Raw genomic sequence first — 15,203 nt, forward strand, 5'->3', positions numbered from 1 at the left:
TTATTGTTAATTGATGCATGTAACTATGCTCTGAAAAGATGAGCACAGGTTAAATATGTAGATAGAGAACACTAATATCTTGACCAGAAAGATGAAAAAGAACCTCTTCAGAGCTGATTGCACAAACACTACACATCAATGAAAAAGCATCACCAGAGACTCTTCACACGGTGTCCATAATAACATTTCTTACAGAGATCCTACTGAATTACTCACTTACTCAAAATAGAAAGCTTTTGCTTTGTCTTCAATTCATGCAAATTATGCTTCTATTCACCACAAAGGCTAAGAAATTATTAACAAAGAACAGCTTGAGAGACATTTCTAGGATGTTTATAATATACGTATTTGTCAACTGCGTTTGCAGAGCAATTTCTTTGGAATGATTAAGGCGTATTTCTTGAATTATTCCAGGCGTGCACGTTACTCTGGATTTTAGTTGCTTTGCAGAAAGAACAAGACATTTAATTATGCTCACCCTCAATATTTCAACATACATCAGACTTTCTAGTACACAAGTACATGTCCTCAGAACTTCAGACCATCCTGTGCAGTGTGCACACCTCCAATACACTCACCTGTGGGCCAGAGACCCTTTCCTACACTTAAGGCCACAGAGTACTGCAGGACAGCTAGCGACAATATCTGGAGAGATGTATCTCTCTGACAACAGCTGGTAGACTGTGGGCTAGGAGCATCACTGGGAGGAGGTAATGCAACTTTTGCTGAAGGAACCACTGCTGGCTCAAACCAACCCTACTTCCTGTGGGACAGATTAGTTTGTACTTTCTGCAGACTTGTGGTCATAGTTGACTAACGAGTTAGCCCAATTTCCAACCCGCGACAACAGCCTGAGTAAGAGTCTGTTTGTAGCTGTTATATTTCCCCCTTGAGTGTCCTCTCTCCACTGCATCATTTGGCACATATTTCTGAACCAAAATCGAGGCCAGTACAAATGCATTTTTGAATAATCTGTTTTGTGATGTTCTTGGGAGTGTATTCACAACAGCTGGTTGCAGGGCAGCCCCAACTCTGACTCCCCATATAATATTCTGAGTGCATGCCAGTGAGGTGACAGCATTAACCAATCAGTAAAAGGTTTTTTCTTTTGATAATGAACTGCTGTATTTGGGTTTGTAATTTAATATCACACAATATATTGCCTTCACAATTCTTTTCTGAATCTAATTTAAAAAGTATTCTGAGGAGCTGAAGGTTCATGAAATAGTTTAAGGCAGACAGGCTAAATAACCAGTTCACAAACACTTTTTAAGGGAGTGGGGTAAATTAATCATAATAAAAATATAACTTTGTGCCAAAAAGGAAATACATTCTTTCAAATAAGTGGGGAATATAGTTCATTTCCTAAGTGTACTGTGAGAGGATTTAAATTTAACTGTGGTAATACATCCGTGCTGTAAATGAATATTATTAGTAACAGCTGTCTGGTCACAGGACAACACAAAACACAAGTAATCTTTATAACCATATTTCAGTGATGGTCCATATTCATTATATAACATGTTAAACAATACTATACACTATGGTTTCAGAAATAAGCAGTAAAAACACAGATTTATGTTTCATTTTACAGAGGAAAGACATCCAAGAAAGTATTTATACTGCCATAAGCCTTTGAACACATAGAGACAATTTTAAACCCACAGACCACACACTACAAAGAAAATAATTTATTACTGAACACAGCATATGTGAAATGACACATTCTGCCTTAACCCAAACAAAACAGGCGGACTAGTGCCCTGATGGGTCTGTGCAGAGGAAAGTAAAACGGATGCTGTTTAGATTTTATGGCATTATATAATTTATGTGATGAGGTAATTGGCACATTAATAGGGTCGATTGAAGGTTCCCTGACTATGACCCATAGCACAGCTGGAGTATAGATGAAGGTGTTGACTTGTTATTGAGTTTGCCTGAAGAAAATGGCTGTCAGGCCTGAAACAAATTATGATATTTTGCCATTGCATGTTCATTGCTATTGCTATTGTTTGGAATTACTGCAAGGGCCTAGACTAAGTTTGGTTAAAATGCTTTGTTTTCTTCAAATTCTGCAAAGATACATAAAGCGGCATAAATAAATATGCTGTCTAAAAGTAGAGTGTGTGACACACTGTCTAATACTTTTGTCAAAACTGCATTTTTGAGGGACAAATGGGACTCCACTATGACTGCCTATCTGTGCTCGTGAACTACAGTACTGATTTGTTTGCGTTGTGTATGTTCATTAATGAATGTATTGGTAAATTCGGAAGGTTCCGGTGGCCCGCACCTTTGGGTTGGGGTGCCGGCTGATGATGAGGCTGACGGGACCGGGCCCACACTCGGTCAGGATGGCGTAGGCCTCGCTCAGGGCTGCATGGCGTAGACTCACAGAGTCCACCTCCAGAATCTGATCCCCTCGACTGCAATTAAACAGACGCGCAGCAGGGATTCAAACAGGCATATGCAGATCGGTTCATTTGCTCACTGGACTCCCTCTGACGCTGGTAAGAAGTCATGTTTTTGACTTCAACAGTGAGGAAAACTCCCTATGCGTGTGTTCATACACATTCAGACAGGCACGCATTCACGCATGCGTGCGCGCACACACACACACACAAACACACTCACACACACCGATCTCAAAGTTAGTCAGTATTTCTGTTTTTCAAACGGCATGCCAAATGTAAGTCTCATTTCTGTCAGTAACATCTCTGAGGCCATCCTTTCCTGCTGCATTAACTGTGACATTCTCTGCATTCACCACCTCATTCATTCAGACATGACAAATTATATAAATATTGTACTTTTCCAACAGGGTTTGCATATAAAAAATAACACAGATCGGACATATCTTAAATATGATTACATTGAAAATGTACTGAGATACAAAAGACAAACAGCGGTGTAGCAGACGCCGATTCTCACCTGAGTCTGCCGTCCATTTTGGCAACGGACCCAGGGGCCAGGCTGTGGATGTAGATGCCTGGGGCACTGTTCTCCAAAGTGAGACAGCAGGCCCCAATTCCCAAGCCTACACCTGGCTCTGAAATACAGGAGAACTTACAGTCAAAGGAGGTTCAATGCAGCCCTATTTGAAAATTATTTTCTAACTGAAATGCAACACAAGGCATTCCAGGAGGTCAAGCGAAAGACAGGATAGATTGTTCTTGTGACGGTCCGGGTAGGGGGGACCCAAACGCAGAGGGAAAAAACACAAACTCAAAAGGGAAAATTAACAAAGACTTTACTAACACAAGGTGAACAAACAAGGAACAGACAAGGCCACAATGGGCTAAAACACAAACTCAAAAAATAATCTAATGAAACAGAAAACAGGAACTCAAAAACACAGACAGGGCAGAACACGGGAAGGCAGAGCACAAGGGAAGGACAAAAACACAAGTCAGGAACAAAATACAGGCAGGTGAAACACAAACTCAAAAAATAATCTAACGAAACAGAAAACAACAAGAACTCAAAAACACAGGCGGGGCAGAACACGGGAAGGCAGAGCACAAGGGAACAAGCAGGTACATACAGTCGGGAAACAAACACAAGCAGGCAGGTACATGTATGTCAGGTAACAAACACAAGGCAGAACACACGCAAGGAACCAGCACCCGAGTCAAGGGAACAGAGAACTTAAATAGACAAGGGGTAACAAGACACAGGTGAACTCAAAAAACAATCAAACCAGAAGGAGGGGATAACAAGACACAGGTGGGAACCATGATGGGATAACGAGACAATTGAAACAATCATACAATTAACAGGAGGGGAGCAGGACACAAAACAGAAGTGCCGCCATCTGGCGGCCCAACAAGGGAAACACAGACAGGAACACAGGACCATGACAGTACCCCCCCCCCAAGGGACGGCTCCTGACGTCCCAGGAAGCCGACCCGGGGAGGGAGTCAACAGAGGGTGGGGCTGGAGACCGGATTCAGGACTGGACAAGACAAGAACAGGGACAGAACACAGGAACAAGACTCTGGACCGGACTCTGACGAGGGAACAGGACTCAGACAGGAACAGGGACTGGACACAGAACTGGGGCAGGAACAGGACAGGAACGGAACAAGACAAGACTCGGGGCTGGACTGGACAGGAACGGAACAAGACAAGACTCGGGGCTGGACTGGACAGGAACGGAACAAGACAAGACTCGGGGCTGGACTGGACAGGAACGGAACAAGACAAGACTCGGGGCTGGAGTGGACAGGAAGGGATCTCGGGGCTGGAGAGGGACTCGGGGCTGGAGAGGGACTCGGGGCTGGAAACAGGACTCGACAGGAACAGGACTGGACAGGAACAGGACTGGACACAGGACTCAGGGCAGAAACAGGACTGGACAGGAACAGGACGGGACTCAGGACTAGAACGGGACGCAGGACTCGGGACTGGACTCAGACGGGGGAGCAGGACTCGGGACTGGGCAGGACCCGGGCAACACGGGGAGACTCAGGGCTGGGCAGAACCCGGGCGACACGGGGAAATTCAGGGTCCGCACATCGGGCGACACGGGGGAAACTCAGGGCCCGCACATCGGGCGACACGGGGGAGACTCAGGGCCCGCACATCGGGCGACACGGGGGAGACTCAGGGCCCGCACATCGGGCGACACGGGGGAGACTCAGGGCCCGCACATCGGGCGACACGGGGAAATTCAGGGCTGGCCCGCACTCGGGCGACACGGGGGAAACTCAGGGCCCGCACATCGGGCGACTCGGGGGAAACTCAGGGCCCGCACATCGGGCGACTCGGGGGAAACTCAGGGCCCGCACATCGGGCGACTCGGGGGAAACTCAGGGCCCGCACATCGGGCGACTCGGGGGAAACTCAGGGCCCGCACATCGGGCGACTCGGGGGAAAATCAGGGCCCGTACTCGGGCGACTCGGGGGAAAATCAGGGCCCGTACTCGGGCGACAGGGGGACTCAGGAAACCAGGGGGAACTCAGGAAACCAGGGGGGACTTGGACAGGGGCAAGGCAGACATACAGGACTGGACTGGGGCGAGGTGGACACAGGACAGCAACGAGACGGGGCACGACAACACTGGACTGGGTTGGACAAGACTGAGGGGGAAACAGACTGCCAGATACTGGCACAATAGGGAGACCTAAAAAGACAGACACAGGGACAAGCAGGCGGGGAGGCACACGGCGACACCGATGGACACACAAAGGGACAGGCAGACAGGGAAGGAGAGGGGGGAACCCAACAACTGACATAGGGACTGACACACAGGCAAACAAGACAAAACACACGCGGACTGGCACACAGACAGACAGGCAGACAGGCGGGCAAACACGTTGGCCGATGGGCTGACGGCCTGGGGGGCAGACAAACAGGCCAACAAACTGGCTGACACACATACGGGTAGACTAACAGACAAACAGGCGGGCAGACAATTAGACAGGGGGGCCGGGGAACACACGGACACACGGTTGGGGGGACAGACACCAAAGGGAGAATGGACACCAGGGGGAGCGACGAGACCGGGGGAGGGACGACCACTGGGGGGAGCGACGAGACCGGGGGAGGGACGACCACTGGGGGGAGCGACGAGACCGGGGGAGGGACGACCACTGGGGGGAGCACGGACACCGGGGGAGTGACGAACCCTGGAGGACGGGGGAACACTAGAGGGAAAACGGACACTGGGGGGCGTGAGAACACTAGGGGAAGCACGAACGCCAGGGGGAGCACGAACGCCAGGGGGAGCACGAACGCCAGGGGGCAAGGTGTGGACACTAGGGGGAGCGAGAACACTAGGGAAAGAACGGACACTGGGGGGCGCGAGAACACTAGGGGGAGCACGAACGCCAGGGGGAGCACGAACGCCAGGGGGCAAGGTGTGGACACTAGGGAGAGCAAGAACACTAGGGGAAGAACGGACACTGGGGGGCGCGAGAACACTAGGGGGAGCACGAACGCTAGGGGGAGAACGAACGCCAGGGGGAGCACAAACGCCAGGGGGAGCACGAACGCTAGGGGGCAAGGCAGGTGGCTTAGCCTGCGGGGCGGCCAGAGCAGTCTGCGGCGGCCCCTGCGGGACAACAGAAGGGACCGTTGTCCTCTCCGGGGCTCTGGACGGCTCTGGAAGCCTCTCCGGAGCTCTGGACGGCTCCGGAAGCCTCTCCGGAGCTCTGGACGGCTCCGGAGGCCCCCCCGGGACTCGAGGCAGCTGCGGAGGCCCCCCTGGGGCTTGAGGCGGCTCCGGAGGCCCCCCCGGGGCTCGAGGCACAAGTAAAGCCCGAAACTTGGGTGTAGCAGGCGGCCTCCGCGGAAGGGTCAGAGCAGGCGGGACCTCCGGGGCTGGAGGCGGCTCTGGGGGCCTCTCCGGGGCTGGAGGCGGCTCTGGGGGCCTCTCCGGGGCTCGAGGCGGCTCTGGGGGCCTCTCCGGGGCTCGAGGCGGCTCTGGGGGCCTCTCCGGGGCTCGAGGCGGCTCTGGGGGCCTCTCCGGGGCTCGAGGCGGCTCTGGGGGCCTCTCCGGGGCTCGAGGCGGCTCTGGGGGCCTCTCCGGAGCTCGAGGCGGCTCTGGGAGCCTCTCCGGGGCTCGAGGCGGATCTGGGAGCCTCTCCGGGGCTCGAGGCGGATCTGGGAGCCTCTCCGGGGCTCGAGGTGGCTCTGGGGGCCGCTCCGGGACTTGAGGCAGAGCAGGCCGTGAAGGCCGCTCCGGGACTTGAGGCAGAGCAGGCCGTGAAGGCCGCTCCGGGACTTGAGGCAGAGCAGGCCGTGAAGGCCGCTCCGGGACTTGAGGCAGAGCAGGCCGTGAAGGCCGCTCCGGGACTTGAGGCAGAGCAGGCCGTGAAGGCCGCTCCGGGGCTTGAGGCAGAGCAGGCCGTGAAGGCCGCTCCGGGGCTTGAGGCAGAGCAGGCCGTGAAGGCCGCTCCGGGACTTGAGGCAGAGCAGGCCGTGAAGGCCGCTCCGGGACTTGAGGCAGAGCAGGCCGTGAAGGCCGCTCCGGGACTTGAGGCAGAGCAGGCCGTGAAGGCCGCTCCGGGACTTGAGGCAGAGCAGGCCGTGAAGGCCCCTCCGGGACTTGGAGCAGAGCAGGCCGTGAAGGCCCTTCCTGGACTTGGGGTGGAGCAGGCCGAGGGCCCTGCCGACTGGGCTGGGCAGGGGACAGGAGCACAGACCACAGCCGTAGGGAACCAGGCTGGGCAGCTGGACGGGACCGGCGGGACCCCCGCGGGCCGGGCCCTGGAAAGATCGCCAGTCGAGTCCCTTCGAATGACGCAGGGCCGGGAACCGCTGGCTGGGCAGCTGGAGGTCTGGCCGACCGGGAGGCAGCCCGACCACGGCGCCTCCGTGACCGCCCACCCCGGGCACTGGGAAGCTCAAGGGCGAGGGACTCCCAGTCGCTGGGTGGCGAGTCCTCCGGGTCACTCCACCACCCCGGTGGCATGATAAACAAACACAAACAAAAAAAAAAAAAAAAAAAAAAAAAAAAAAACACCTCTGCTGGGTCCCACACTGGCTGGTTCCTTCTGTGACGGTCCGGGTAGGGGGGACCCAAACGCAGAGGGAAAAAACACAAACTCAAAAGGGAAAATTAACAAAGACTTTACTAACACAAGGTGAACAAACAAGGAACAGACAAGGCCACAATGGGCTAAAACACAAACTCAAAAAATAATCTAATGAAACAGAAAACAGGAACTCAAAAACACAGACAGGGCAGAACACGGGAAGGCAGAGCACAAGGGAAGGACAAAAACACAAGTCAGGAACAAAATACAGGCAGGTGAAACACAAACTCAAAAAATAATCTAACGAAACAGAAAACAACAAGAACTCAAAAACACAGGCGGGGCAGAACACGGGAAGGCAGAGCACAAGGGAACAAGCAGGTACATACAGTCGGGAAACAAACACAAGCAGGCAGGTACATGTATGTCAGGTAACAAACACAAGGCAGAACACACGCAAGGAACCAGCACCCGAGTCAAGGGAACAGAGAACTTAAATAGACAAGGGGTAACAAGACACAGGTGAACTCAAAAAACAATCAAACCAGAAGGAGGGGATAACAAGACACAGGTGGGAACCATGATGGGATAACGAGACAATTGAAACAATCATACAATTAACAGGAGGGGAGCAGGACACAAAACAGAAGTGCCGCCATCTGGCGGCCCAACAAGGGAAACACAGACAGGAACACAGGACCATGACAGTTCTAATCTGAACAAACAGGCAAGATGAGCCAGTGAAGTCTGGCATAGATGGAGAAGCAATAACCGAGAAAGGACTGGCATAACCACTCGACATAAATAATAAAATAATAAAACTGGCTTTTACAGAATAGGAATGTTAACATAAACATGTCAATTGCAGTTGGGCTTAATGCCACTTTTTCAAAAACTATCAAACTAAAATGTGGCTGAAGACACTGAGAGGGTTACATTAAGGTCAGCCAAATATTCGTTGGCTGCAAATGATAGCTAACTTATCTAGCTAACAAAGTTGGCTAACTTAGCGTAATTTAGCGATTATCGCTAGCCAAAAAGCAGCAGCAAAAAGTGGCAGCAACTACACTGTGAAAAAGGGACAAAATGACCATGTTCACATGACATGTCACATTGGCCAATCAGAGAAAAACTATGGCCACGGAAAAAGTTCTGTTTTGAGAAGGCAGTTTCCTTTCTATTTCTTGTACAGTTCTGAGGTTTTAACACTGCATGACCCTCCTACTCACTGTTTTCATCAGTGTGGATGTCTAAAGGCGGGACTGAGGATTGCTGTACAGTTAATGATTAATAACTATCAATGGCATAATAATGGCAATATGCAGTTTGCAGTCACTTGACCTTAATAAATGTTAGTTAACGGGTAACATATAAGGACACCAGGGTGGCCTGATTAAGGATAATCCACCAACATTACAATATGCACTGTGACACAGAAACACAGAGATCATAGTCATATTTTAACTTGATTTTGCCTTGTATTTCTTAAGACTGGACTAACATCAATACTCTTTCTTTAAGGAAGCATCACAAACATATTGATTTACCAAGCATTAATACTGTATTGATCATAATCATAAGAGTGTAATCAGATGAGCGTGCCCCTGAGTCACAGGTGAATTATAAGATGACGGTTTCTGCCATCAGTCAGTACCTTTGTTGAGTGTGACCTCCATGATGATGCAGTCCTTTGGGCCAGGCCCCTTGCGGCAGGTCGCGTCCCCGTCCTCGGAGCCCAGTGGGACAGGCGTCCCCCCGCTGGTGTTGGAGTTCGGTGTGCTGGAGCGGCTCAGCATGGTGGGGGTGGGGCAGGGTGTCAGACTGGGGCTACGCAAACGCGTGCGCACGGTCAGCGTGACCACGCCCTTCTTCAGCTGCTGGGGGGACAAGACGACACTGATTATAGGAACACGTTCTCACGCCTGGGCCCAGCTGAGTGCTGAGGAAAATGGAGTCAAGTGTACGGGTAGCACAGCTATATCCAAGCACACTAACAAGTGAATACATGTGCATGTGCACATGCTATACATGTGGTTCTCTATATTTGCTTTGCTGTGGGCTAAAGTATAATATTGAGCACATTAAGGTGGGGAAAGAAATAATAATAACAATTCGCCGCAGTGAATGAACACCAAACCAGTCGTGCTGCTGTGTGGTACAGAGAGCCCCGAATGACAGGCTGAAGGACACAGTATGACTCAGTCAGCAGGTACCTTGAAGGTCTGTATCGCCTGCTGGTGAGTCAGGCCCTGCAACGATTCTCCATTCACCTCCAGGATCTCATCACCTAAGAGAGAGACACACGAGGGCGGATCAACAACGTCAGGGCGAATGAGGCACGACACGAGGGTGTGGTCATTCATGCTTCGTTTCCTAAGGACTGGCAGGAGTTCTAATGGGGAAGGACATAGTGAAAATGTAAGTTGGCTTCAGATAGTTTGGCAAGTCTCCCAATCCCATTACTCCAGCATGCAATGGGACACCCTCATAACAGTCAAAGAGACTTCATATCAGATCCCCAGGTCTCTAGAATATTAAATGTGAATGCGTGATTATGGCTCAGGTCTTAGAAATTCATTTTGTATTGAAACCCACAGAATTTCCAGAGTCAACAGAAAGTATTTATAGATTAATAATAGGTAACATCCCCCCAAAGAAGCCATACATTTTAAGTTGCTGACAGGTGGCACAGGACCAGCCCAAATTCAGAAGTGAGATCTCCTTGTTGATCCTATTTTGTTTCATATTATTCCAGCACTATATTACCCACCTCAAAAAGGGTTTGAATTTCAATCCCCAAAAAATAATAATAATAATAATAATAATAATAATAAGATGGACTTCACATGAATGGTCAATGAATTAGAAAAAGGTCAACTATTCAGGGGAAGAGGTTCAGTTATAGACCAGATATATGCCAGTATTTTCTGTGTTTCGCATTACATCTCAGGAAATACATGAATGTGAAAGACAAAAAACTGAGACTCAGTGAGGACATACCCTCCTTCAGCCTCCCGTCTGCCGCAGCGGCTCCATTGGGGAAAATGGTTTTCACAAAAATCCCCATCCGTCCACGAGCTGAGTCCTGTCCCCCTACGATGCTGAATCCCAGACCCTGACACACACAGCACACACTCAGCACACTCAGCACGAGACTACACTGCAGCGTGCCGACTTACCCTTCTCAATACAGTCAAATCAAGCTCATGACACACAAAAACAACTAATCACACAACATTCATCCTAATAGATGATACAAAGTGGAAACTTTTAGGTGGGACAAAAAACATTTCATATAAAATACAAAATAAAGGCGCACTTACTGCTAACAGGAATAAAAACAATGCAGGATTTTACATTTAAATAACAGAATAAACAAAAGCAGATGATTCACGTTCAGCTAAAGATTACACACGCTGAGATCTTAAGCATGTCCTTTTCATATGTAAAATGGAAAGCTCTACATCTTAGATCATTATTGCACGTGGCGTCACAAGGCATCCCTGTTCACAGTGTTCACAGTGAGTAGCAGGCTCTCACCTTGCCCTGTCCTTTCATCAGCACTATATTGGAGATAATAGACGGCTGGGCCAGTCGCCATGGAGACTCCACTTGAACAGTGCTCAGAGAACGTGCTGATTTCTTCACGATTTGATATTCCTGAGTGGGGTAAATGAAGGAGAAGCATGGGCTGAATCAAACACAGCACAAAATTGAATTTGTCTATTGGTACAGTAACCGCAGCCTGAACCAAAGCTGCACTGCCATTTTCACACTAGCCTCGGCCTACAACGGATCTATGTTTTAAGTACATTTAAAGTATGTGTACAGTACAGGAGGGTATAGTTTCAGTGTTGCAGTGTATGATTGCTAAATCTCCTCCTGTTCATGACTCCTCTATGTTTGTGGTTACTCTAGTTATGGGAGAGGCACTGAATTTAAGCCGAAAAACTGAGGACAGGTCACATTGCCAATTTATCAGTATAGAGCTGCCAACTTAATTTAGCTTTTTAAATATACGTAGAAGCAGTATGCATATATGACAATATGAGTGGAATTGCTGGTGCTAGTGAGAACTACTGCTATTCATTAACAGGAACAGTATTACACATAGATGGCAGGGGTAGCATGGAGGTTTATGTCTGAGCAGGTCTGTATGTGCTTGTGTTTTTTATGTAATGTGTGTGTTTGTTTTTGTTTGTTTATTGTTTTTAACCGACCTGTCGGACGCCGACAGTATCGAGTTGCTGGGGCAGGGAGTGTTTGCGCCCGCCTCGCGTTGGCTTCTCCGCCATGTCAGAACCGGAGTCCCCGTTCTCTACGACCAGCTCGTCGTCCTCTCCGACCGACTCTAAACGGCTGCCCCCACCTGACACAAAGCAATGATCAGAACGTCACATTGTGTTCTTTTATTACAGGCACATGCTGTGTTTGTGTGTGTGTGTGTGTGTACCCATTATTTTATCATGCACCTTTATTCCAATTAACAAACTCAGTCAACAGTATTCTGTGGTGTCTTCTAGTCAGCCATATTCTGTTGTGTCTCATAATCAACAGTAGTCTGTCAGCAGTGTTAGGTGTCCCGATTTCTCAGGAAGTGTGCATGCCTGACCTTGAGATCGACTGCGGAATTTCATGGGTGTCGGGCTGCGGCAGCATCCCTTGGGTCCCTCTATGCGCCCCCGCTCCCCCAGTTTATCCAGATCTTTGATCTGCAAGCGAAAGGACAATTAGCCCAACCTTCCCCACACACCAGCTCAGTGGACCTCCCAGTGCCTGACTCAAATTGGACACTGTGAGCAGGACATTTGGAAAGAAATCAAGAGAAGAACAAAAATTAAGCTACTTCTTTGAGCCTGTGGTATATCATATTTCTTAAGATCCATGTCTGATATCTCCAGGAGAACAGTCTGGCTTGATTAAGGAACATGACGTAGGCGAGCCCGAGAAGCTAATTTCAAGACCTCACAATTGAGTGGAAAATCATTCCTTAGAAACAAGAGGACCTGACAGGCCACGTAGGATTTTGAGTTCCAAGCCAAGAGGGAAATGTGGCTTGGACTGGTGAGACAGTAAACATGCCTGTTTTTCTAGTCTTCCTGGGGCAGCTTTCGAGCAGGATACATGGAACAGTTCAAATAGATTATATGGGAAACTGGGAATCTTTAGTAGCTTGTCATGATTTTTAGTTAAACTACTGTCATCAATGCCCACAGATGATTTGCAAAAGACTGACCATCCTTATTATCTCTGGCATATGGATTAGCCACATACAACTGCCTTTGTGGTATCATCCAGAGCAACTTACTGTACAATGTTTGTGAAAACCTTGAAATGAATCTCAGCCACAAACCAAACCATGGAAATAAGTTGCATTTTCATCCTGCAACTATCATTTTGCCCAATTAATCGTTTCTGTTTCCAAACATTCACATTTACCAAAGCAATATAGCCTACTTCTTGTGCTCTGAACAAAACTAATTATTCACACAAAGAAAAAAAGAATCAAATTCCTTTTGACTGTGATGCATTTTTCGTAACGTTTCAAAGACTCTTTGAAATGTTCTGGAATTAGTTTTACATTGCCCTGCATGAAAAATCCCTGAAAGGTAGTGGCTGTTATGAATGGAGCAGACAAAGAAATAAAATGCACATCTGATATTCATTGAAAGCAAATTCACCAGTGACATCATCCAGAGGTCTGGAAAAACAGTTCTCTCGATGAGAACACTTCGAAAGTGGTCAGTGTTTGTGAGCAACCAACCCTTTTTATTCAAATTTGTCAGCGTCTCTTTTAATGCTTCCCAGGTATTTTGTGGATTTGAAGGCTGCATTTGTGTTTTTAAATGTCAATGAACTGCCTCTGAGTTAGCTTTTCTTTCTGCTCCACATGGCTAGAACCAGATGTGGAATCCATCTTCTATCCATTTTTAATAAAAAATATTCCAGCTGAGAATTCACTGGGTCTGTTACCTCAATCAGCAGGGCCTCTTCCCACAGACAAATTCTCTGGAACCCTCCTATTCTTAATACAACTGAAACTAAATATGGTTGGAAAGACAGATACATCAATGGTGAAACATCTGGGGAATTTATACCCAGACACCTATTGTCATTTTTCAAGGCAATGAAGTACAAATATTCAGGTTACTCCTCAGGAATGTTAAAGAAAAATTACCTGAATGACAAGTAAATGCATTAATCTCTTGCACTTAAAGCAGTAAAGTGTGGACAAAGGATAATATCTCTGTTAAGAATACTGAATATTAAATGAAAAGTTTAAATGATGCCTTTAAAATTTCAAACTGTGAAATGAATCCAATAATTTCTAAAATGTTATATCAAAAGTAAAATACTTAACAATATATGTGCAATTTTGCATGCTTGAAACGGTGACTAAATTACATAGCTAATAAAAATATCAGGGACCTTATGCTGAATAACAATCTTATAAGCCTACTGCCATATTTGAACTCAAACAATGCACACATTTGTGCTTGCACAAATTAGCATAATTCTGTCAGTATACATTTCCTTGTAGAATTCCAATGCAGTGATTGGCTTCAGTATTTTCATCTGATATGAGTAACTGAACTACTTCATTGTTTTTCTAAAAAAAAAACACACAGAAAGACGAAACTTTATACAGCACATTTCATGAAGTTGATGAGGTAATGAAGAGTCCCTCGCAGTGACATTTCCTGAATCCATTCTCATTTGGCATCACTTTGAACTGCTGACATCTATTTAAACTTCCTGAAAAGGTCAAATATGTAAAAAAAATATAAATAGATATCAATAAGCACAAGTCAATGGTAGAACAGACAGAGGGCGGTGCTAAACATTTAGTGGTCTGGTTTTCTACAGAGGTCATTCAGGGGGCACCAGCTCCGAACAATAGAGGTGGTTTGAGAAATGCTGGAGGGGCACAGAGCAGAGCGAGAGGCCAAAATCAGCAGGAGAAGCTACTTGAGTACAGTGTCGTAGCACAGGAAGGCCAAAGGTCAAAGACAAGACTCAAGAGACTGGAATTTCTGGACTTGGTCCTCAAATGAGTAGACAGCATGATCTAATTTCAAAAAAACGACAAGAATTTCTCCCATGTCTGGAAGTGATCAGTTTACAGGTTCACACCCGTTTTGTGTTTCAGAAACAAAACCATAATTGTAACTATAAACTGAAATGGTTATATGTGGTTATTCAAAGCTCAGTTATTCATAGCCTCCCTGTGTGAAGGGAACTACCAGCAGAATACATAACAATTAAAATTCCTTGACGCAAAGTCAGAAAAATATTTTGCTGTTAATTTTAGTCGTAAAACGTTTCCAAACAAATTACCTCAGCAATTCAAATGTGTTATCTGCAGAAAGGGTTATTCCGTGCCACTGCCAAAATGATTAAAACCCACAACGTGTGAAGTGCCAGCTACCTAATTTTTCATGAATTTAGTGATATCCAGAAATGTTATCATCTGCTCATTAGCCAGCGTAATGTGCAGGTTACTGCCAAAATAAATAGAACTCCAACCATAGTTAGTAGCCGTCTCTGTAAAGTTCTCAACAGTGTTCTTGATGAAACTGCTTGATTCATAGATTAATATTTACAGTCAACTTATTCAGAGTTTCTTGTCTGTTTTACATTTCAAACCAATGCAAAATCCTCACAGTATTATTTACAGGATTATTTATTTTCAGCCACACCTGCATCTTATCTTTCCCTCA

General features: G+C 47.4%; 1 protein-coding gene across 1 annotated transcript in view; it reads right to left on the reverse strand.

Moving 5' to 3' along the window:
- Positions 1-15,203, reverse strand: part of LOC118213214 (PDZ domain-containing protein 2-like) — a 59,783-nt gene that overhangs the window by 14,103 nt on the left and 30,477 nt on the right. The window contains exons 7-14 of the mRNA XM_035392010.1: positions 12,095-12,194; positions 11,703-11,851; positions 11,023-11,142; positions 10,483-10,597; positions 9,696-9,769; positions 9,137-9,359; positions 2,932-3,049; positions 2,294-2,426 (exon numbers count right to left, since the gene is read on the reverse strand). Coding sequence (XP_035247901.1) covers positions 2,294-2,426; positions 2,932-3,049; positions 9,137-9,359; positions 9,696-9,769; positions 10,483-10,597; positions 11,023-11,142; positions 11,703-11,851; positions 12,095-12,194 — 1,032 coding nt within the window. The remainder of the gene's footprint in view (positions 1-2,293; positions 2,427-2,931; positions 3,050-9,136; positions 9,360-9,695; positions 9,770-10,482; positions 10,598-11,022; positions 11,143-11,702; positions 11,852-12,094; positions 12,195-15,203) is intronic.

This window comes from Anguilla anguilla, chromosome 14, assembly GCF_013347855.1.
Source record: "Anguilla anguilla isolate fAngAng1 chromosome 14, fAngAng1.pri, whole genome shotgun sequence".
In the NCBI taxonomy this organism is placed as follows: Eukaryota; Metazoa; Chordata; class Actinopteri; order Anguilliformes; family Anguillidae; genus Anguilla; species Anguilla anguilla.